Here is a 19,584-nt window from a genome sequence, read left to right on the forward strand (position 1 = left end):
CTATTTAGATTATCAAAAACATTGTCATCTGTTCTTAGCTCGTGAGTTGTAACTTAAAGTGACGCTGGTCGCAAAATGGCGTCTTGCAGATTCTTGTTTCTAAAATGGAGTCTAGCTGCCATTCGCAAGTTGGCGTCGCGCACGCTTCAATTTTAAACTGATCTTGTCTCAGCCAATTATCCAGCTTTGACAATATCCTTAAACCTGGACTGTAATGGGAGAGTTTGGGAAGGGTTGTGTTCTGCATGGGGGCTAGGTAGTTTTATTATTTTTGTTCCTGAATGCTGTCAGCAAAGCTCTATTTTGTTTATTTAACCTGTACAGCTGCATGTGGAACCTTATTGTGCACCTAAACACTGCACCACTGAACCCTCTACTAAGCTATTTACCCCATATTATTCACAATAAATAAATCAAAGTTTTTAAACTTGCATACAAATATCCAACTATACAGGTAAAGCTAGGTACACACTAGTACAATCATACTTTCGATTCGATTATACTTTAGATTACACTTACATTGCAAAGACCCGTTTAAAGTGACTATTCATGCGTACACACCTTTATAAAATTTAACTTCATATCCAGGAAACATCTGTCTAAAATATCTGCTGAAAAGACACACAAGGCAGCACTGCTGCTACAGAATTAGGGGCAGAAGAATCAAACAGAATTGTCGAAAGGGAGAACACACTTCACTTTTTGTCCGATATTGTACCATTGAATCGGATGAAAATTAAACTGCACATAAAACCTGACCTTTCGATGTGAACAGTTTCCTTCCGAGAAGACATGATCGAAGGTGTGTATACACTCTTAAGATATTTAATGAACAGGTCAGAATTCAAAAGAACAGCCCAATGATTGTATATGTATGTGTGTACCCAGCTTTAGCCATGTATTTAAGAAAAAAAAAGGAAACAAGAAAAGCCATCACAGATACTGCGAGCAGCCTGGGCCAGCAGTGGTTTATTGATTAAATGTTTGTGCATGGTATAAATGAGTAGCTTCTCTCTAAAGTTTGTGTTACATCTCAAGAGATGAGCTCCTGTGGGTTTATTAAAGATGAGCAAATGCACTGAAGAACTAATTGCTGGCGGCTCAGTGTACTTAATGAGTTTTTAGCAGCTAATTGGTTTAACAAACCGGTGTACAGGCAAATAAAAAGATTTAACCAATGCATTCCTAGCGCCTGCTCCAAGTGGACCTGATCTAGAAAACACTGCATTCATGTAGAGATTAGAGAAAAAGATTTTAATCTGTGAAGGCCAACACAATGCTGACCTTTACATCTACTAAAATGCAGCAGTTTATCCTCAGAATAGAGATCTAGAACAAGCAGTGAAATACTACAGAGCAAGTAGAAACATCCGCACTGCAATAGCTCTAGAATGAAGATGAGGAGAAAAGTGAGAGACAGGACAGCTGGATACAAGAAAATACTTATTGCATGTTATAGAGCATTATGTGGTTCTCAAACGGATATATAATTTCTCTCTCTTTCTGTTGGCTACTGACCATTTAATAGCAGCTGAAAGACCATAGGTACAACCTACCATCATTACAAGGAAAGACGAATATCAAATATGCAGCATTTGACAAGAAAGCAATTCTGCGGACTGAAGAAATATTGTTATAAAGTATCCAGCATGTTAATTCACACATCACTGAGACAGACAATTGTAACTGCCTAGCTTACCATTGATTGTCTGTTATTACCAGTCAAGTTTTGTTCCCAATTGTAAAGTGCAACGGAATCTGCTAGTGCTATATAGTAACTGTTCATAAATAAAATTATAGCTCAGCAAAGTAGCATTGTACCTCAAATAGCAATATACAGATATATGTAGACATTTACATGTCTTAGGCAAATAAAAAAAAACTGGAAAAAAATAAATAAAAGATGTATAAGCGAAGGTTCACCCCACTCCCCAAAAACCTGTGGCTTTTCAGTGAGTATTATTCTTCTTCATTAATAAAGGATCAACATTTTACAGAGAGCTTTACAGCGAATGTGTATTCAGTCTATGTTAGAGCCAGTGTTTCCCAGTGTTAGAGCCAGTGTTGCCTTACCATTGATTAACATTACTTTATATATCAGTTGTATAATGAAGACCAATGTGTATAATGTCATATCCGCTTATTTACTTATATATTATTGGAAATCAGAGTAAATGTTCCACCATACACTTCAATTTGAAGAAAACTATGAGATATGCTAAGAACTTACCCTTGTTATCTCAATATCTACGAAGTCCATAGGGTTCCACAGGATACAATTGGGTATAGGCGATGGCGGCAGACATCGGGCACCTCAGAGTTAATTTTTCAGTTTCCCAGGATGCACCGGGGTCCCTCTCCTATACCCCGCCCCCGAGCCAAGGCAAATCAGTTTCGTAACAAGTCGGAGGAGAAGAGAAGAAAGTCTGGAACACACAAGAATCACATTCTCACCAGAAGGAGACGGAAAAAAAATCGGTGACCAGAACAAAGCCCATCTGCAGTACAGGAGAGACAAGGCAGGAGAGTCCTGTGGAACCCTATAGACAACGTAGAAATAGAGATAAAAAGGGTAAGTTCTTACCATATCTCATTTTCTACTTCAGGGTCCATAGGGTATCCACAGGATACCTTGGGGACGTCCCAAAGCAGTATCCTTTAAGGGTGGGGTTGCTCCTGTGCTGAAAGGAGAATCCGCCGCCTGAAGGAAGCATCCTGAGAGGCGAAGGTATCAAATGCATAATACCTCACAAAAGGTATGGACAGAAGACCATGTGGCTGCCTTGCAGAGCTGAATGGCAGAGGCACCACGGCGAGCTGCCCACGAAGTACCCACAGACCGAGTAGAAAGAGCTTTAACTGAGGATGGTACAGGAAGGCCCTCATGAATGTAAGTCTCAGAAATCACCAAGCGAATTCAAAGTCTGCTTAGTGGCAGGCCAACCCTTCTTACGGAAACCATAGAGGACAAAACAAAGAGTCCGACTTCTGAAATGAATTGGCACGGTCAACATAAATCCTTAGAGCACGTACCACATGCAAGGAGGCCTCACCAGCTGAGAGGTCTGGGGAATTAAATCCCGGCACTATGATTTCTTCATTAATGTGGAAACTAGATACCACTTTAGGTAGAAAACCAGGGCGAGTGTGAAAAATCTGAAAGGGAGGGCAACATGAGAGAGCCCCCAAATCTAACACCCTTCTGGCCGAAACAATGGCTAGAAGAAACAGAGACTTAGCTGTAAGCCATTTTAAATCCACTGAGCCTAGTGGTTCAAATGGCAGTCCTTGGAGAGCCCTCAGGACCACAGCCAAATCCCAAGTAGCCACTGGTGGAACAAAGGGAGGCTGAATACTAAGTACACCTTGCATAAAAGTGCAGACATCAGGAAGAGCAGCAATCCTACGCTGAAACCACACTGACGGGCAGACACTTGTACCTTCAGGGAAGCAAGGCGAAGACAGTGATCTAAACCTGCCTGCAGGAAAGCCAATACCCTGGATATCCCAAACACCTGAGGATCATAGCCTTTAGGGCGACACCATTCAAAGAAAGTATGCCACACTCAGTGGTAAATTCTTGCAGAAGCAGGCTTCAGAGCATGGTGTTAACTACACAGCTAGAAAAACCCCTGGACCTTAAAAGGGCTGTCTCAACAGCCACGCCGTCAAAGACAGACGACCCAGGTTCGGGTAATGGCAAGGACCATGACACAATAGGTCCGGACATTGAGGCAATAACATCGGAGTGTCTATGGAGAGACTCCAAAGATCTGAGTACCAGTGACGTCTGGGCCACGTTGGAGCTATCAACAGGAGCATGCCTCCTTCTTGCTTGAACTTCTGAAGTACTCGAGGAAGAATGGAGAACGGAGGGAAGAGGTACTCAAACTGGAGCGTCTACCAGAAGAGCCTCCTCGTCTCTTGTTGTTGACCCATACACAGTCAGGAGACCATGAGGTTTATCTCTGGAAGGCCCCACTTGCTCACTAGGAATTAAAAACACCTCCTGGTGAAGAGACCATTCCCCTGGATGCACGTCCTTATGGCTGAGGATGTCTGCTTCCCAGTTGAGGATTCCTGTTATAAACACTGCTGAGACGGCTGGGAGATTGCCTTCCGCCCAAGCCAGAATGCGGGACACTTGTGTCAGGGCCGCCTGACTTCTGGTTCCTCCTTGGCGGTTTATGTAAGCCAATGTGGTGGCGTAGTCTTGACTGGACTTGCACGGGATTTCCATGAAGAACTAGTCTAGCTTGCTGAAGAGCTCTGAATACCGCTCGAAGTACCAATATGTTGATTGGAAGAGCAGGTTCTGTCGTCGGCTACCTTCCCTAAAGAAGTGTGGACCTGTCACAGCCCCCAACCTTGGAGACTGGCGTCAGTCGTCAGGAGGACCCAGTCTGAGATCCAAAAGGGGTGTCCCTTGTTGAGGAGGGAAGTCTGTAGCCACCAGGCCAGAGACAGCCGTACCTCTGGAGAAAGCACCATTGTCAGTGTCTTTATCCGATGGGGCAACCCATTCCATCTGGAAAAGATCAACTTCTGCAGAGGTCTGGAGTGAAAACTGGGCATATTCTACCATGGTGAACTTTGACACCATGGATCCCAGTAACCTCATTGCCGAGTGAAGGGACACTCGGCGACTCTGAAGACAAATACGAATCTTTGCCTGTAACACAGAGATCTTTTCCTCTGTCACAAAGATCCTTTTTTGTCTGAGGAACCACTTCCAGTTTATCAGTCAGCCGTGATTCTGCAACACAGATATTGTCCGTTGCAGATGGCCCTGAAGTACCCCCAAAGACCCTGCTAATAGCAGAAGGTCATCCAGATAGGGTAACAAGCGGACTCCCTGCATCCGCATGTGGGCTGCCATAACCTTGGTAAACACCCAAGGTGCCGTAGAAAGGCCAAAGGGCAGTACCTGAAACTGGAAATGTTGATTGACCACTGCAAACCTGAGAAACCGCTGGTGAGCTAAAGCAACTGGGACATGCAGGTAGGCATTCTGAATGTCCAAGGACACCATAAAATCCCCAGACTCCATAGCCAATATGATGGAACGCAGGGTCTCCATCCTGAACCAAGGAACCCTCAAAAGACTTGTTGAGGGACTTGAGGTTGAGAATAGGCCATTAGGACTCATTGGGTGTCAGAACCAGAAAGGGATTGGATGTAAAACCCTGTTCATCTCAGAGGCAACGAAACAGGCACTATAACCCCCGCTTGGAGCATAGAGTGCCCTACTTTCTGGAATTCCAGGTCCTTGTCTTGAACTGACTGAAGGCCTGTGGTGAAAAACCGTCTGGGAGACCTTCTGCGTAAGGAGAGGGCGTACCCGTGAGAGACCACTTCTCCTACCCAAGTGTCTGTAGTAGTCTGATACCAGCACTGGGCGAAATGAAGAAGTCAGCCTCCCACCCTGGGGTCCCCCAGGGGGAGGACCGTCCAGCCAGGACTGTTCTCTGGACTTATGGTACGTACACACTGGGCGATAAAGTGGACGACTAAACGATAACGATATCGTTAAGTCGTCCACTTTATCGTCCATTTTTAACCCCAAAAAGATGAACGATAACGACGACGCGCGTTCCCACGGGTCGTTCGTCATCATCGTTCATCGGGCTGACATGCAGGCCAACCTGACTATCTTGTCAGGTTGCTGCATGTCAGGGAATGGGGGAGAGAGCCCGGCGCAGAACGATATCGTTAATGATTTCGTTCAGCGGCTGTGCTCAATGTCATGAACGACATTGAGCACAGCCTGCCGGGGACAACACTACACGATATCGCTCAGGGAGCATATCATGAGTGTGTACCCACTATTACCCTGGGCCCAACAAGGCCAAAAGGACAAAAGTCCCAGACCCTGAAGGAACTTGGGCCGATGGCAGACATGCGGATTTAGCTGCTGCCAAAGTGCTCACAATTTTTCCCAGATCAGGGCCAAAGAGGACCTCACCATTAAAGGGTAAGCATTCCAACCCTTTCTTGGAGTCTGCATCAGCTCTCCATGAGCACCACCACAGGGAGTGGCGCGCCGCCACTGCTGCCGAGGAAATTCTAGAAGTGAGGAGACCTATAACTAAGGCTGCCTCATTAACATATATGGATCCAAGGCATCTGCCCCGTTCCATTCTCTGGCTACCCAGCTTAGTCATAGCTGGGCTGGAAGAAGTCCCCCCCTGTAAGGGAGTATATGGACTTCCAACAAAGCACCACTTAACGATACGTAGCATTCGAGAGAACATAGGCAAGGCTGCAGTACTCACTAGGCATGTAAAGAACTACAGGAAATGGATAACCTGCAGCTAACATTCCTGTGATCACTGACGAAAAGAATTCCGCAGAAAACCCTTTAAAAGCGAAACTTCATTGCCGAAGCGAAGAGTAGGCGAAAGGGCGCAATATGCGGATTCCACCTAAAGTGTGCCCCATGTTGGCTTAAGGGAAATCCCTGCAACATGGACTGGAAAGTAGTAGTCAGTCTCGGGGGAGGGAGAGGGAGAGGGACACACACTACTGTGTACACTGCGTGAACTACCAGAGAGGGAGAATTACGTTTCTCCTCACGTACCCGAGTAGAGTGGAGCAGCAGGGTGTACGTCATACAGGAAGGCACAACCGCATGGTAATAGTACACGGCATGCTCTGGGTATAATACGACCACATAGCATATATACACATTATAATGGTCAAGCAAAATACTAGTCCTGTCTGATGCTTGTCACTTAAATATGGCAGAGTGCAATACCAATTCTCACAAATACATATTTTATATAAACATGAGAAATCCTCAGTGTTCACATCACGCTCTGCTAATAGTACTGAGCATGTGGTACGTTATAGCTGAGGAGAATAATCACATTCACTCTCAGACATGATGAGTGTAAACTATATGTATGTGACGCACTACACAGAAAAACACTTTTCATTTTAACTGAGAAAAGAAGCACCCTGCAGTACCGCACCGCAAGGGAGAGAAAGACAGGGATAGTAAAATGGCTGACAGTCAGTAGTGAAGTACAGTCAGACAGCGCTAGCATATAGTCACATACAATGCAGAAATAAATCACCTGCACTACAATCAACTACACAGACAGAGCCTGGTAGGAAACAGTGCTGCATACACTGACCTCAGTGAAGGAGAGGTATGCGGGGGACCCGGACCGCGATGCTCCCTGTATCAGAATCCAGCAGCTTTCGCCACTTTTATAAAATGGCCGCCGAGGAGCTGATAGGAGACAGGCCTGGGGTAGGAACGATGTGGAAAGGCACTGTGCAGCAGGGGAGGCGCCGGCTGTGAGACAGGGAAAGCACACACCCCTGGCATGCTGGAGCATTTCCATACTGCTGCAGCTCGCTGTCCCTGGTGGTCTAGTGGAAGCAGAGGATCAGTACTTTGCTCCACGAGCAGCCTGTCCCCAGGGAGCCCCCTACCTAGGGACAAATAAGACTGTGAATCTGCGGTAACCCACCGCTTACCTAAATCCCCATGAATCTGGCCACAGTCTGGAATACTGTGGTCCCCGCTAGCTGAGACCCTGGTACCCGCCAGCATCCCCGGATCAGTACCGGCGTTCTGGCCTGGCGGGGTGAAGGAGCGGCAGCATGGACCTCTAATTAGCTTGTCCATGCTGTCCGCTCATATCATCGCAGCAAAAGCTGCTGGAAGAAACTTCAGGGGGCTGTCCAACAGCCCCCTCTAAAGAGGTGATCTGACTCCGAGACAGGCACCTACGAAACTGATTTGCCTTGGCTCGGGGGCGGGGTATAGGAGAGGGACCCCGGTGCATCATGGGAGTCTGAAAAATTAACTCTGAGGTGCCTGATGTCTGCCGCCATTGCCTATACCCCAAGGTATCCTGTGGATACCCTATGGACCCTGAAGTAGAAATATAAAATGTACTGTATGTGTGTAACATCCCTTACAAGGTGGGATAAAATATATGACAACTGCATCAGCAGTGCTGGTCTTGGCTTTAATTGGAGTAGAATTTTTTTTACCTTGTTTCTATACTTAAAGTGCTTCCTTGAATCAGGGCAATCCTGCAGATACAGGGGAAATTCTTCTTCCACTGACCCACACACAATGGCTGCGCTCTGATAGCTAAATGAGCTGTGCTGTCTCCACGGATCAAGACATCTCCAAATACCAATTTAGATGTTTGAGCGGGCAGCAAGAGAAAATTAAAAAGTCCGAAGAAGAGGAACAGTCTGAGCCAGCAAATCGAAAAGCAGACAAGAACATGAAGCACAAATCTACTGCAAGTATGCTTAACCAATTCATGCTCAAGAGTGGCAATATGTAAAAGTAAAACCTATAAATAGTGATGTAGGGACCTTGTTTGCAGTTTGCACAGTATAAAATGATCTGCTCTAATTTTCCCCTACTTATTTGGCCAATTGCATTACCATGGGTTAAATTAGGAAAATTATATGACAAGAAAAGTTGTCCTTAATCTTAATGCAGTACAATTAAATGAAATTGAAAAAGTAAGTGGAAACGGATCAGAGTTTCTGGTTATACACTTTATTATGTTCTCAGCCAGGTGCAGGCAACCTGTTGCACTCCAGTTGCTGTGGAACTACACATCCCAGCATGCCCTGCAGCAGATTCAGCATGCCTTAACAGAACATCTGTGGCAGGGCATGCAGGGATGTGTAGTACCACAGCAGCTGGAGTGCCACAGGGTGCCTACCCTTGTTGTCAGCCATGGGCAAAACCAGAAATGCTAAACCTTATGGAAGTTGCAACACTTTTTTCAATTAGGATTTCAAACATCATGAATGAAAAAATTTGATATGGCGCCTCTAGAAGATGCAAGAGTGAATAGAAGCCATGTCTACTGATATTTAGGTGATCTTTTAAAGATTTTATCTTTGTACAATGTTTGGATTTCTGTTACAAATGCTTATAGGGGTATTCAATATGGGAGCGAAAAGTCCGTGCTGGACTTTTCGCTCCACATTGGAGATTTTCCTGGGATAAAGTAAAGGGCACGCGCCCGCTTTATCCCCGTATTCAATATGAAACCTACGAAAATGGGAAAGTGCGAAGTGGGATCTGCGTAAAAAAATGCATTTTTCCTTGAATAAATTGTAGGACCCCCCTAAAGTTGTAAAAACATGGGGGATCACTATGGGTACCCGTTTTAGCCTGCAAATGGGATTTAAATAGCCGCAGCAGGTGTGTTTTCCCGACATTGAAGAAGTGTTGCAGAAGAGCACTTAGGTTATTTTTTTAATTTTTTTAAGTGGTCCCATCAAATTTGGGGTACATGAAAATGGGTACTAGTTTTAAAAAATTCTGCAACTATGCACCTGCCGCTAATAGCCTATTCTAGAATACACCTGCCGCATACTTGCAGAATGGCCCTGAACCTATTTCCCGATTGTTAAACACTTTTTTCCTTTTTGCCCCAATTTTTTTATTCATTTTTTGGGGTGTCCCTATTTTTTTTTAAACTTTTTTTGACAGTCATTTTTAAAATGTCATTCCCAGGGGTGCAGGCTATTTTTTTAAGCCTGCACCTCTAAACCCCAATTCTGCACTTTTTTCCGCCACCTATTCAGTGGTGAAAAGTTATCCCCGTTTTTTTTCGACCCTGCGAAAAGTCTTTGAAATTGAATACAGTGTAAAACCAAAACCAGCGAAAATTACGTAATTTTTTGCAAAATTATCCCAAAAAAGGACTTTTCGCTCCACATTGAATACCCCTATTAGACTTTGTACATACAATCTTGATTGGGGGAGGTTGCATGCGCGGTTTGGTGTAGTTTAATTGATTAAGGCCCCCTGGTTACATCAGTTAGCTATGATCAGACATACCTAGAAAAGTGCAACAGTAATGTATTTGATTTTATTACCAATAAGTTTTGTGAAACAATGTGGCGGATGTGTGTGGAGGGAAAATAATCTGGGCTATTTGTCCACTGTACAAGTAAGGTTGTGAATAGTGGGAGGAAAACTCAGAAACTGGTACTATTCTGCCACTGAGGTATCTATTATGTAACAAGTTATATGCAGAAACACGTACCTCTATGCTGTATGACATGTTCCACATGTCACTCAGTTCAACACCATGTACAAGTTCAACACAATTTTATTAAGTACAAATGGTACAATGAACAATATACTAAACATAAGATGAGAATCCAACAACTTCCGTCTGATGGGTAACAGTCCTGTAAGCAGTGTATCCAGTACACAGTTACGCAATGAAGCCCTGATGGCACATGTACTCTGAGCAGAGTGTTACCTCTTAGATCAATCTTTACCAAAATGAGCACCAACCTAGTTTATCCCTGGGGAGACTTTTATATACTCATCTCACATCAACATGGGACTAACAGGCCCCCGTCAGTAGGTAGGCCTTGATTGGTGCAAGGCTATTTGTGCCCAAACCTTTGCACCTCCCTCAGTTGATTTGGGACCGGTTAACTCATTGGATGGGCCGAAAGGAGATTTCTCTGGTTTACTTTTTAATAAAATATAACCCTAATGTGTTTGTATCTGTGTCGCAGAAAATATAGATTGTAAGTTCCACTGTGTTATGGACTGTAGCTCTAGGGCAGTGGTTCTCAAACTTGATCCTCAGGACCCCACACAGGTCACGTTTTCCAGGTCACCCAGCAGGTGCACAGATGTATTCATCACTCGCTGACACAGTTTAAAAAAATCCATAGGTGAGCTAATTATTTCACTTGTGATTCTGTGAGGAGACATGGAAAAAATGCACTGGTTGGGGTCCTGAGGACAGAGTTTGAGAACCTGTGCTCTAGAGTAACTAATAACTCCTAATTACAATTCTAATTATTTTAATTACTGAGGTGTTGCTACAATATCAGTATGGGGCCCATCAGTAAACCCTCTACACACAATATAGCAGACTGAGTTTATAGAACATAAAATTTATTGAAATAAATATTTCTCTAGACAGAAGAACAAAAAAAAAAAAATGTTCAGCCAAGTCACTGGGTTACCACATACAAACACGCTCTGCTGTCATTATTAGATAATAAATCCAACTGATCTAAAGGATTGCTGTTATTACCAGAAGTTTAACTTCAATATTGCTTGCTAGGCAAAGAAAACCCTAAAACGCCAGTCAGAATTAAATAAAATGTTGCATTGTCAAATGGTCTATAAAGGAAAAAAAAAAAACAAAAAAACACCACAACTAATATGATCGTACCGATTAATTATTTCCAGAAGAACAAAAAGAATAATTAATTAAAAAAGTTAAACACAAGGCTGTCTCTCACATGCATGCTCAGTGGTAGATGGGGCACGCGCCCCATTGTGAGCAGCATATAGAGAGGGGGGTAGGGAGCGACAAAACAAAAGGCAAGGAGGTGCTGGGGGCAGTCTGAGGTGACCAGACAAATGCAGAGTTCTTTTACTAGTTTATAAGTATCTTTCAATGACTATACATACCTAGGATTCCACTGAAACACTGGGCAATGCTGGCGTACTGATAGTTACTTTAGTAACCATGTGCGTGGCTTTTCAACACTTTTAAAGTTTGATTTTAATATTTCTTAAGTATTTATGCAAATGTTTTTATGGTCCAAGAAGTCAGACATTTCTGAGTCACCTCGATCTTTATCACTAACTTTCTAGATATCACACTCTGAAATCAGAACATTTAGTGGCGACCATATGTACATGAATACCCGGGAGGCAGAGGATACAGTTTGTTGTTACTGTATGCTTTGTTACTAAATGTTGTTTGTGTGGTTTTTGAAACAATATAACTTAATGATCATCAACTGCAAGATTGAGCAAATATCTAGTGAAAACACAAGAACATTTTTTTTTATAAAGAAAGCATAGAAAAATTCAACACAGTCCAGTTACCAATAAGGTTGGGTGGTCTACACACCGCCCTCCGCTCACAGTGCTTCTCTTATTTCGGTTCCTGTAACCGACGCTTTGTACCACAGCTTGATCATCCTCTTCCTGCGACTCTTTACAGTTCGCTCTGATGTTCTTAGAATATTCTTGGCTCGGAAAAACTAACGTAGGCAAAAAATAAAAATAGATAAAAGAAGATTAATTCAGCAACTCCAAACAAAAGAAAAAATTAGGCTAAATCAGAGCTTAGCATATTACTAGAATTTCAAGATCTAGAACACTGGTGTCAAAAAATAGTATAATACATAATTTGATAATGTACTAGACTTTGCTCTATATTTTTTGTCAGCACCTATTACTAAAGAATTTAATTTAAAAATCTCACACACTTAAATAATAGAACCAAAGAAAAAATTTGCAAAACCCTAGAAAGTTAGCAAAACACATGCAATGTATTCAGTCTGCCCTTTACCTTTCAACGTTCTGACTGATGGCTCAGATTACAAAAATTCACAACGCTAATAACAGAGGAGCGGAAATAATGGCCATAGCAGGCAGTATTAGCAAGTACCACTATACTGAATTACATCCAGTACAATTTGTCTTAGCAAAAACTAGAACACATTGGCTCTCATTCAGAGCATGTATTATGCCAGTTAGCATATCTCGCAAGAAAACTGCACACCTATTATGTTTTAGTGAGAGCGTTCAAGTATTTTTCATTTTTGTTGTACGTGAGACAGGGGAGCTGATGATTTGAAGAGGTATTTGAAGACCTAAGGGGCCTATCCATTAGCAGATAAATTTTAACGATGAACGATTTACCGGTCAGTCGTTCAATTTATCTGCTAATGGATAGGCTCTGAACGATAAAAATGCGCACTCCCGCGGCCGACAAATTTGGTCTTTTGTCTATCCAACATGTTGGTCGATTATCGTTTATTGCTGACAGAAATCTCTGTCATGGTAAACGACGAACAATTTTTTTGAATGAAAATGAATAGAAACATATATAAAAAAAAATCCACTCCCAGAATGAGGTCAAGCAATATCGTTCGTCGTTCGCAAAAAAACTGTCATGTACATGACTGATATCTGTCACAGCAGCCCCAATAATTTTCAAAAGATAAATCTTTTGTCTTTCAGAAAGATCTGCTAATGGATAGGCCCCTTTATTGATACCCAGTGGCAACTATGCATTTTGCCAACCAAACAAATGGTTGCAAACATGGCAGTAAGTGACATAGGTCTGGTCATACGTGCCAACCTGCAAACTAACTGCTTTGCATATATACAGAATTGCTGCTTTCAAGTGAATACAAATGGATTGTGTTTTGGGGCACAATTGTTACAAACTCAACCCCAATAAACGTGATGTAAATAATTTTTCTTATAAATGTTTTTATTGACGTTTTCAATAAATATTAAGTATAATAAAATGTAAAAACAAGCAGAAAAATGTCAGCAATAGAAAAATAGTACTATTGCAGACATCATATAATAAAGCTATAATAAATATTATATTCATTTATAGCAATAAACTCATACAAATTATAGAACACAGAAATAAAATACATATAGATATTTAAGAAAAGAAGAAAAAAAGAAAGTAAAGAGAAAACAAAAAAGGGGGAAGAAAAGCTAATGTAGATCGTCTGCAGCCCAATACCATCCAGACCATGAAATATTGCCTTAGCCGAGTTGGACAGGAGGATCAGACAGAAACACTCTAGTTTCGTACCATGATGTAGAGCTAAAGCAAATATGAATTTGATGTTTAATTGAAATGTTCAAAGTATCAAAAAAGATTCCCAAAAAACTTCTCTAGTCATTGTTCTTTGTGTAGGGATGTTTCCATCCAGTCCACCTTAAACACTTGAAAGAGCTTATCTTTAAACATTTGTGTCAAAGCTGAATAATTGGCTGAGACAAGATCAGTTTAAAATTAAAGCGTGCGCGACGCCATCTTGCGAATGGCAGCTAGACTCCATTTTAGAAACAAGAATCTGCAAGACGCCATTTTGCGACCAGCGTCACTTTAAGCTACAACTCACAAGCGAAGAACAGATGGCAATGTTTTTGATAATCTAAATAGAATAGACAATGCACCAGAAACTATGAGTGATTTATATACAAATTGGGAATCCCTGTTGGCAATTGTAATATAATCCAGGCATTGATATACACAATTGGATTTGTGTGTGTGTGTGTGTGTGTGTGTGTGTGTGTATAAAATAACACACACACACATATATATATATTAATTATATATATATTATATATATATATACACACACGTTAAGTCCATCATAGATGGAATCTCATGCATTAACACCGCACATTACGCACAATTGAGCTGCTAACATGACGCCCAGTAGCGAATGCACAATTATTAGCATCATGCGATTGCATCTTTCACCATTTTACATACACACATTATGCTTAAGACCCCGAATGAAAATAGTTTAGTAGCTAAATGCGCACGCATCTGTCCCCAGTTAACTAGCGTCTTCATATCAAACCCCGTACACTCACACATTACATATTCACTTATAAGGTTCCATTAGCTTTAAGATATAAGTTTATTCAGTTAATATAAATGCTGTGAAATAAAGATATTTGATAACTAAGGTTTTATACATGCTAAACAAGTCGTGTTTGGTTTTGTACTGATGCGTACTCTTTTTACAGTATTCCGGTGTCATCGGTGGGGAGGTCGCATCATGCATTCTCGAGTTATGGATCGCAGAGGCTACAAGCAATAAAATGTATATTTCATGAACAACTGTTAGGATGTTACAGGGGGCGGGAAGGGAAAGACACCCAGCTGTTAGAGGCAGGGAGAGTCTATTTGAACCAGCCTGTTAAATGCTTTGTAACAGATGCTTCTCCCCTGGGAACCAATGACATCAGCAGCAAACTTCTCTATTGTCCTGTCTATTCTGGGGGGGTATAAATATGTGTGCTCCAACACTGGGTATTTAGTCTACTTGCTGAATGCTGACTGAGGGGTTTCTTGCTGATGCCTAACATCTGGTAATGGAAGTGCTGCGTATGTATACTGTACTTGGGTCTGTATAATTCCTTTTGCGCCTAAATTGTGTCTGGATCAATCGCCTAAATTGTGTCTGGATCAATTGCGTGTAACTGTCTGAACTTTTACTTGAATAACACTTGTGCTTTCGAACCACAGGTCAAAGTCTTTATTTACTGTATGACTGCGTACGCAAATTAGCATCATCCTTAGAGGTTTATAGGATGGATTTTAGAAGGTACAGGCAGGGGTATATAGAGGTTCTTTTTAATATCATCACTTGTATAGAGGAAGAATGCATCCACTCCTGTATTATGCATTACCTCACCACGACAGAGAATCAAAAGCAGTTTGTGACAACCTGGTGATACCTTGGAATTAGTCGTACAAATACCAAAGATGTCCCATTCTGGGGTCAATGATAAAAAATGTACCATGTCTGATAATGCAACCTTGGAGATATAATGCTGTGCCTGCAAAAATAATAAATTATGGGAATGTAAAAAAGGGAAGAGAGACTGAGCCTGGGAGAATGATAAAGTACGTTTTGATGGCAAATCCGTAAGCGGACGTGAACCATACTGAAAGCTGACATTACCCAGCAGAGGGAGGAACAATGAATTTGAGGCGTTGAGGTTCCATTTATTACGAATAGTGTGCCAGGTTGACCATGCAGACATTAATAAAAGGTTGTCCAACAGCCACAGGTATGTCAAACTTGTTAAGATGTAAAATAAAAAAACATCTGAATTGGCAAGAAATATTTCTCAATCAAGTAGTTAGTATATAAATTAGAATGGGAAGTAAATAACTTATTAGAATGTGTCCTTAGAATGTTATTGTCACCTACAGACAAAGCACGCATACATTCTGTGGATCAAGACAATGTTGGTTGAAATCAGGAAGCTCTTAACTATTTATGTTTGTGTAAATATAATACCTGGCTTCATCACTATTAACAACAAGTTGGGTATGGGAGACCGGCAGCCGGGATGCCGGCTGTCAGAAGACAGACAGCCGCATCCGATGCTCAGAATCCCAACAAGGGCTAGGAAAGTATCCTAACTCTCCCCTCTTCAACCCTCCCCCTCTCTTCCTGCATCCTAAACCTACCTGCACCCTAACCCTTCTGGTTAGTGCCTAAACCTAACCCTCCCCCTCATAGTGCCTAACCCGGGGTGGTGCCGAACAGCCCCTTTCCGCAGCCTAACCATAACCCCCGCCTGGGGCCTAATCCTAACCCTCCCCCCGTGGCTAACAGCTAACCAGCTATACTTACGATCGGGATGCCGGCTGTTGGCGTCAGCATCTTAACTGATGTCGGGATTCTAAGCGTTGGTGTTCTGGCCACAGGCCGGGATTCCGGCTGCAGGCATCCCGATCATAGTTAAATTGACTACATCCCATTATTAACTTATTTCTTTTCAATTTTGTTTACTAATACCTATTGCTGTCTTAGCTGCTTTTTATCCAGACTATATAAGACTACTTGAGTGAGGTTTAAAAACCAGCCCTTTGTTACAGAAGGCCTCCACTCCTGAGAAATTGTTAGATTTGATTTTAACTGCTCGTCAGCGTGGTTTGAATAATATGTTTGTGTAGGACAAGGACCCCCGATAATGGATTACAAGCTTAAAGGGGAAATTCAATTAGCCATAGTAATTTACAGCAGGCTAATTGATCGCCGTGGGCTATTCAATTAGCCTCACCTAACGGGCTACCCGGGTCGCTCATGAAACCTGAAAAGAAATCCCTGATAACTGTGCTGTTATCGGGTGATAGCTAGTTAAGGCACGTATTCGTGAACTTTCATAGATTGTGTGTTAATGCCAGATGCCCAGTGTTAACGCACATTAGCATGTTCATTTAACGGGAGATAACACAGGTATCGGTGGAAACAGGGAGCCTAATTGAATAGCCTCAGGCGATATAGCCCACAGCAAGCCCTATTTCGCCCCCGATAAAGTATCGGGAATAACTGAATCTCCCTCTAAATGTTTTGATAAAATATTAACACTTTAGATTACGTTTTTCTAGATGGAATCGGTATCATTTACCGTCGGACCAATGCCCAGCAGTTAGTATCCCAACAGTGGCATCCCAGCAGAGGAAGAAATCCCGATCGTCAAAGGTAAGTATATACTAACCTATTTCTACCCCCTAACCTTCCATTAGGGATGCCTAACCCTAACCTTCCCCCCACTGGTGCCTAAACCTAAACCCCCTTTCCCCGCCACCTAAACCTAAGCCCCCTCCCCCGGGGGTGCCTAACACTAACTCCCCCCCTTCCCCTAGCCTAAACCTAACCTCCCGGTGGGGGTGCCTATCCCTAAGTTCCCCCGGGAACCCTAAAACCGGCGGCTATCCGCGCTCGGCGTCCCTTCGATCATGATGTCGGGCACCCGGCGTATGTCTAATGACATGCATCGGCAGGATAGGACTTGCCGAGATATGACAGTCGGGAAGCCAGCTGTCGTGATTAGGTCCGCCGGCTTCCCGACTGCATACCTTCTAGATACATACACATTTACAATAGTAATGAAGTGTTGACAACTTTATTTTATTACGGTGTTCTTAATTGTAAAGGTCTCTAGACTTTGTTAGCACTTTATATTAAAATTTATAAGATAAAAAGAAAAGTTCACAATATTCTTGCAGATCATCCGCTCACTATGAAGACATAAGGCACTGTTCAACTAGATTCTCAGAATTGTGTTCAGTGTAAAAAAGGTCAAATAAAAATCGCTGCCATCATAGTAATCTGTGCTCACCAACAATCCAGTTTCCAAGCAAATGGATAGGCGGCATTTGAATGAATTTTGGTTCAAGCCATACAATGCAAACCTCTAGGTTGGAAAGGAGTATTATGTATGAAGCACCACAAAGTTCTGGAGCACAACATATATAAAACAGAAAGTACAGACAAAAAGTAGGACATCGTGAAGCATAGCAGTATGAGAACACCAACAATGAAAACAAACAACCTGGAATCATAAACGCAAAATACAGTGCATAGAAGGTAAATAAAAGTCAAGGGAATAAGAGGCATAGGTGAACAAGATGAGAGGAGGTGAGAAAACAATAGTAATCCGGGACATGCACATTTTATAATATATTGGAGGAGAGGTGCACACAAAATGCGGTGACAAGAAAGGAGGGTGTGGTTTAGGGAGGGTGGGCCTGTAGGCTTTGATGAACCGTTGAGGTTCTAAAGACAATTGGGGCATTGCAGGCTGATTGATAATCTGATTGATGAGAGAATGTATTCCATAGCTGTGGAGCAGCATGGGAGAAGTCTTGGAGATGGGACTAAAACATGGTCATTGGTGGAGGGAGGAAATGTGGTGAATAGTTGCAGGACAGAGGCTGGGAGGGAGATGTGACAGAAGGTTAGGGTGAGTGGGGACAATAGGTTGAGGAGTTTGAATTGGACTCAGTAGTGTACCCTAGTATTTGACAGATATGAAATACAGTAGCAGAGTGAGAAGTGGGGAAAATCAGACATGCCACAGTGTTAAAGATGGACTGAAGTGATCCAGGCAGCAGGAACAGTAGATGTCAGATTACAAAAGAATAGATATTATAATATAGATTGTAAAAGAAAAGAATAGTTTTAGTAGTGTCCAAGGAGAGGCAACGTCTATTCCTGGCCCATTTTCAATCCTGATGCTTCCACTTTTGAAAAATTGGACTGAATTGCTGGAGAGAAGGTTGAACTTGCACAAGTTGAGTTTCAGAAAATGTTGCAACATCCAGGAGGAGAAAGCAAACAGGGTGTGATGGTGAGGGGTATATTTGGGTATAATCAGGATAGAACTGGTTTTGGAAACCAAAAGGAGCAGATTAGCTCAATAAAAAAAAAAAAAAAAAAAAAGGAAGGCCCCTTGGAGAAATGGGTAGAAGCAGTGGCGTAACTTCATCCCAGGTGCCCAGTGGAAAGATAAATGTTGGAGCCGCCGCCTCACCCCCCGAAATTAAAATGTACCACCCCCCCCAGCACCTGTGCCAGCCCCAGCTGCCGCCGCCCCCCTATGCAGTTCCTTTTATACAATGTCCCCAGTAGTGATCCCCCTATGCAGTGCCCCCTGTAGTAAGGCCCCTGTAATGCCCCCAGTAGTAAGGCCCCTGTAATGCCCCCAGTAGTAAGGCCCCTGTAATGCCCCCAGTAGTAAGGCCCCTGTAATGCCCCCAGTAGTAAGGCCCCTGTAATGCCCACAGTAGTAAGCCCCCCCCCCCCCCCCCGCACATACAATAAAAAAAAAAGGGTAGAAGAGCAGGAGGTAGAAACAGAGGAAGATGAGTTGCAGAGGCATGGTCAATACCTGATACAATGGCCAAATTTAAATATGCTTTTAATTAGCAATACCTCAGTCCACAACAATATAGATTAGTAAACATCACACTGATTTAAGTATACAAAACCTATATTTAAGACAAATACAAATTCATGGCATCAAATCCGCAAAAGTATGTCTGAGCTAAATAATAAAGCATGATAGTTTACATACATTTATATCCAGAATCCAGTTCAAATGCGTTTATAATTTTCAGCAAACCATCAATCAGCAGCTTGAATCTGGGACTTTCCTGAAGGCTTCTATTAAAAGAAATGAGATGACAGAATAGTTAGCAAAGGAAAACTGAAACCCAGTGGGTGGAGATGGGAGGGCGGATCACACACAGAAAT

General features: G+C 42.5%; 1 protein-coding gene across 2 annotated transcripts in view; it reads right to left on the bottom strand.

The window, feature by feature from the left end:
* Positions 1–19,584, bottom strand: part of BRCA1 (BRCA1 DNA repair associated) — a 242,308-nt gene that overhangs the window by 178,180 nt on the left and 44,544 nt on the right. For both annotated transcript variants that reach the window (XM_088480740.1, XM_088480741.1), the window contains exons 5-6: positions 19,406–19,494; positions 11,867–12,024 (exon numbers count right to left, since the gene is read on the bottom strand). In XM_088480740.1, coding sequence (XP_088336866.1) covers positions 11,867–12,024; positions 19,406–19,494 — 247 coding nt within the window. The remainder of the gene's footprint in view (positions 1–11,866; positions 12,025–19,405; positions 19,495–19,584) is intronic.

Source organism: Taudactylus pleione, unplaced genomic scaffold, assembly GCF_031769625.1.
Source record: "Taudactylus pleione unplaced genomic scaffold, aTauple2 ptg000256l, whole genome shotgun sequence".
Taxonomy (NCBI): Eukaryota; Metazoa; Chordata; class Amphibia; order Anura; family Myobatrachidae; genus Taudactylus; species Taudactylus pleione.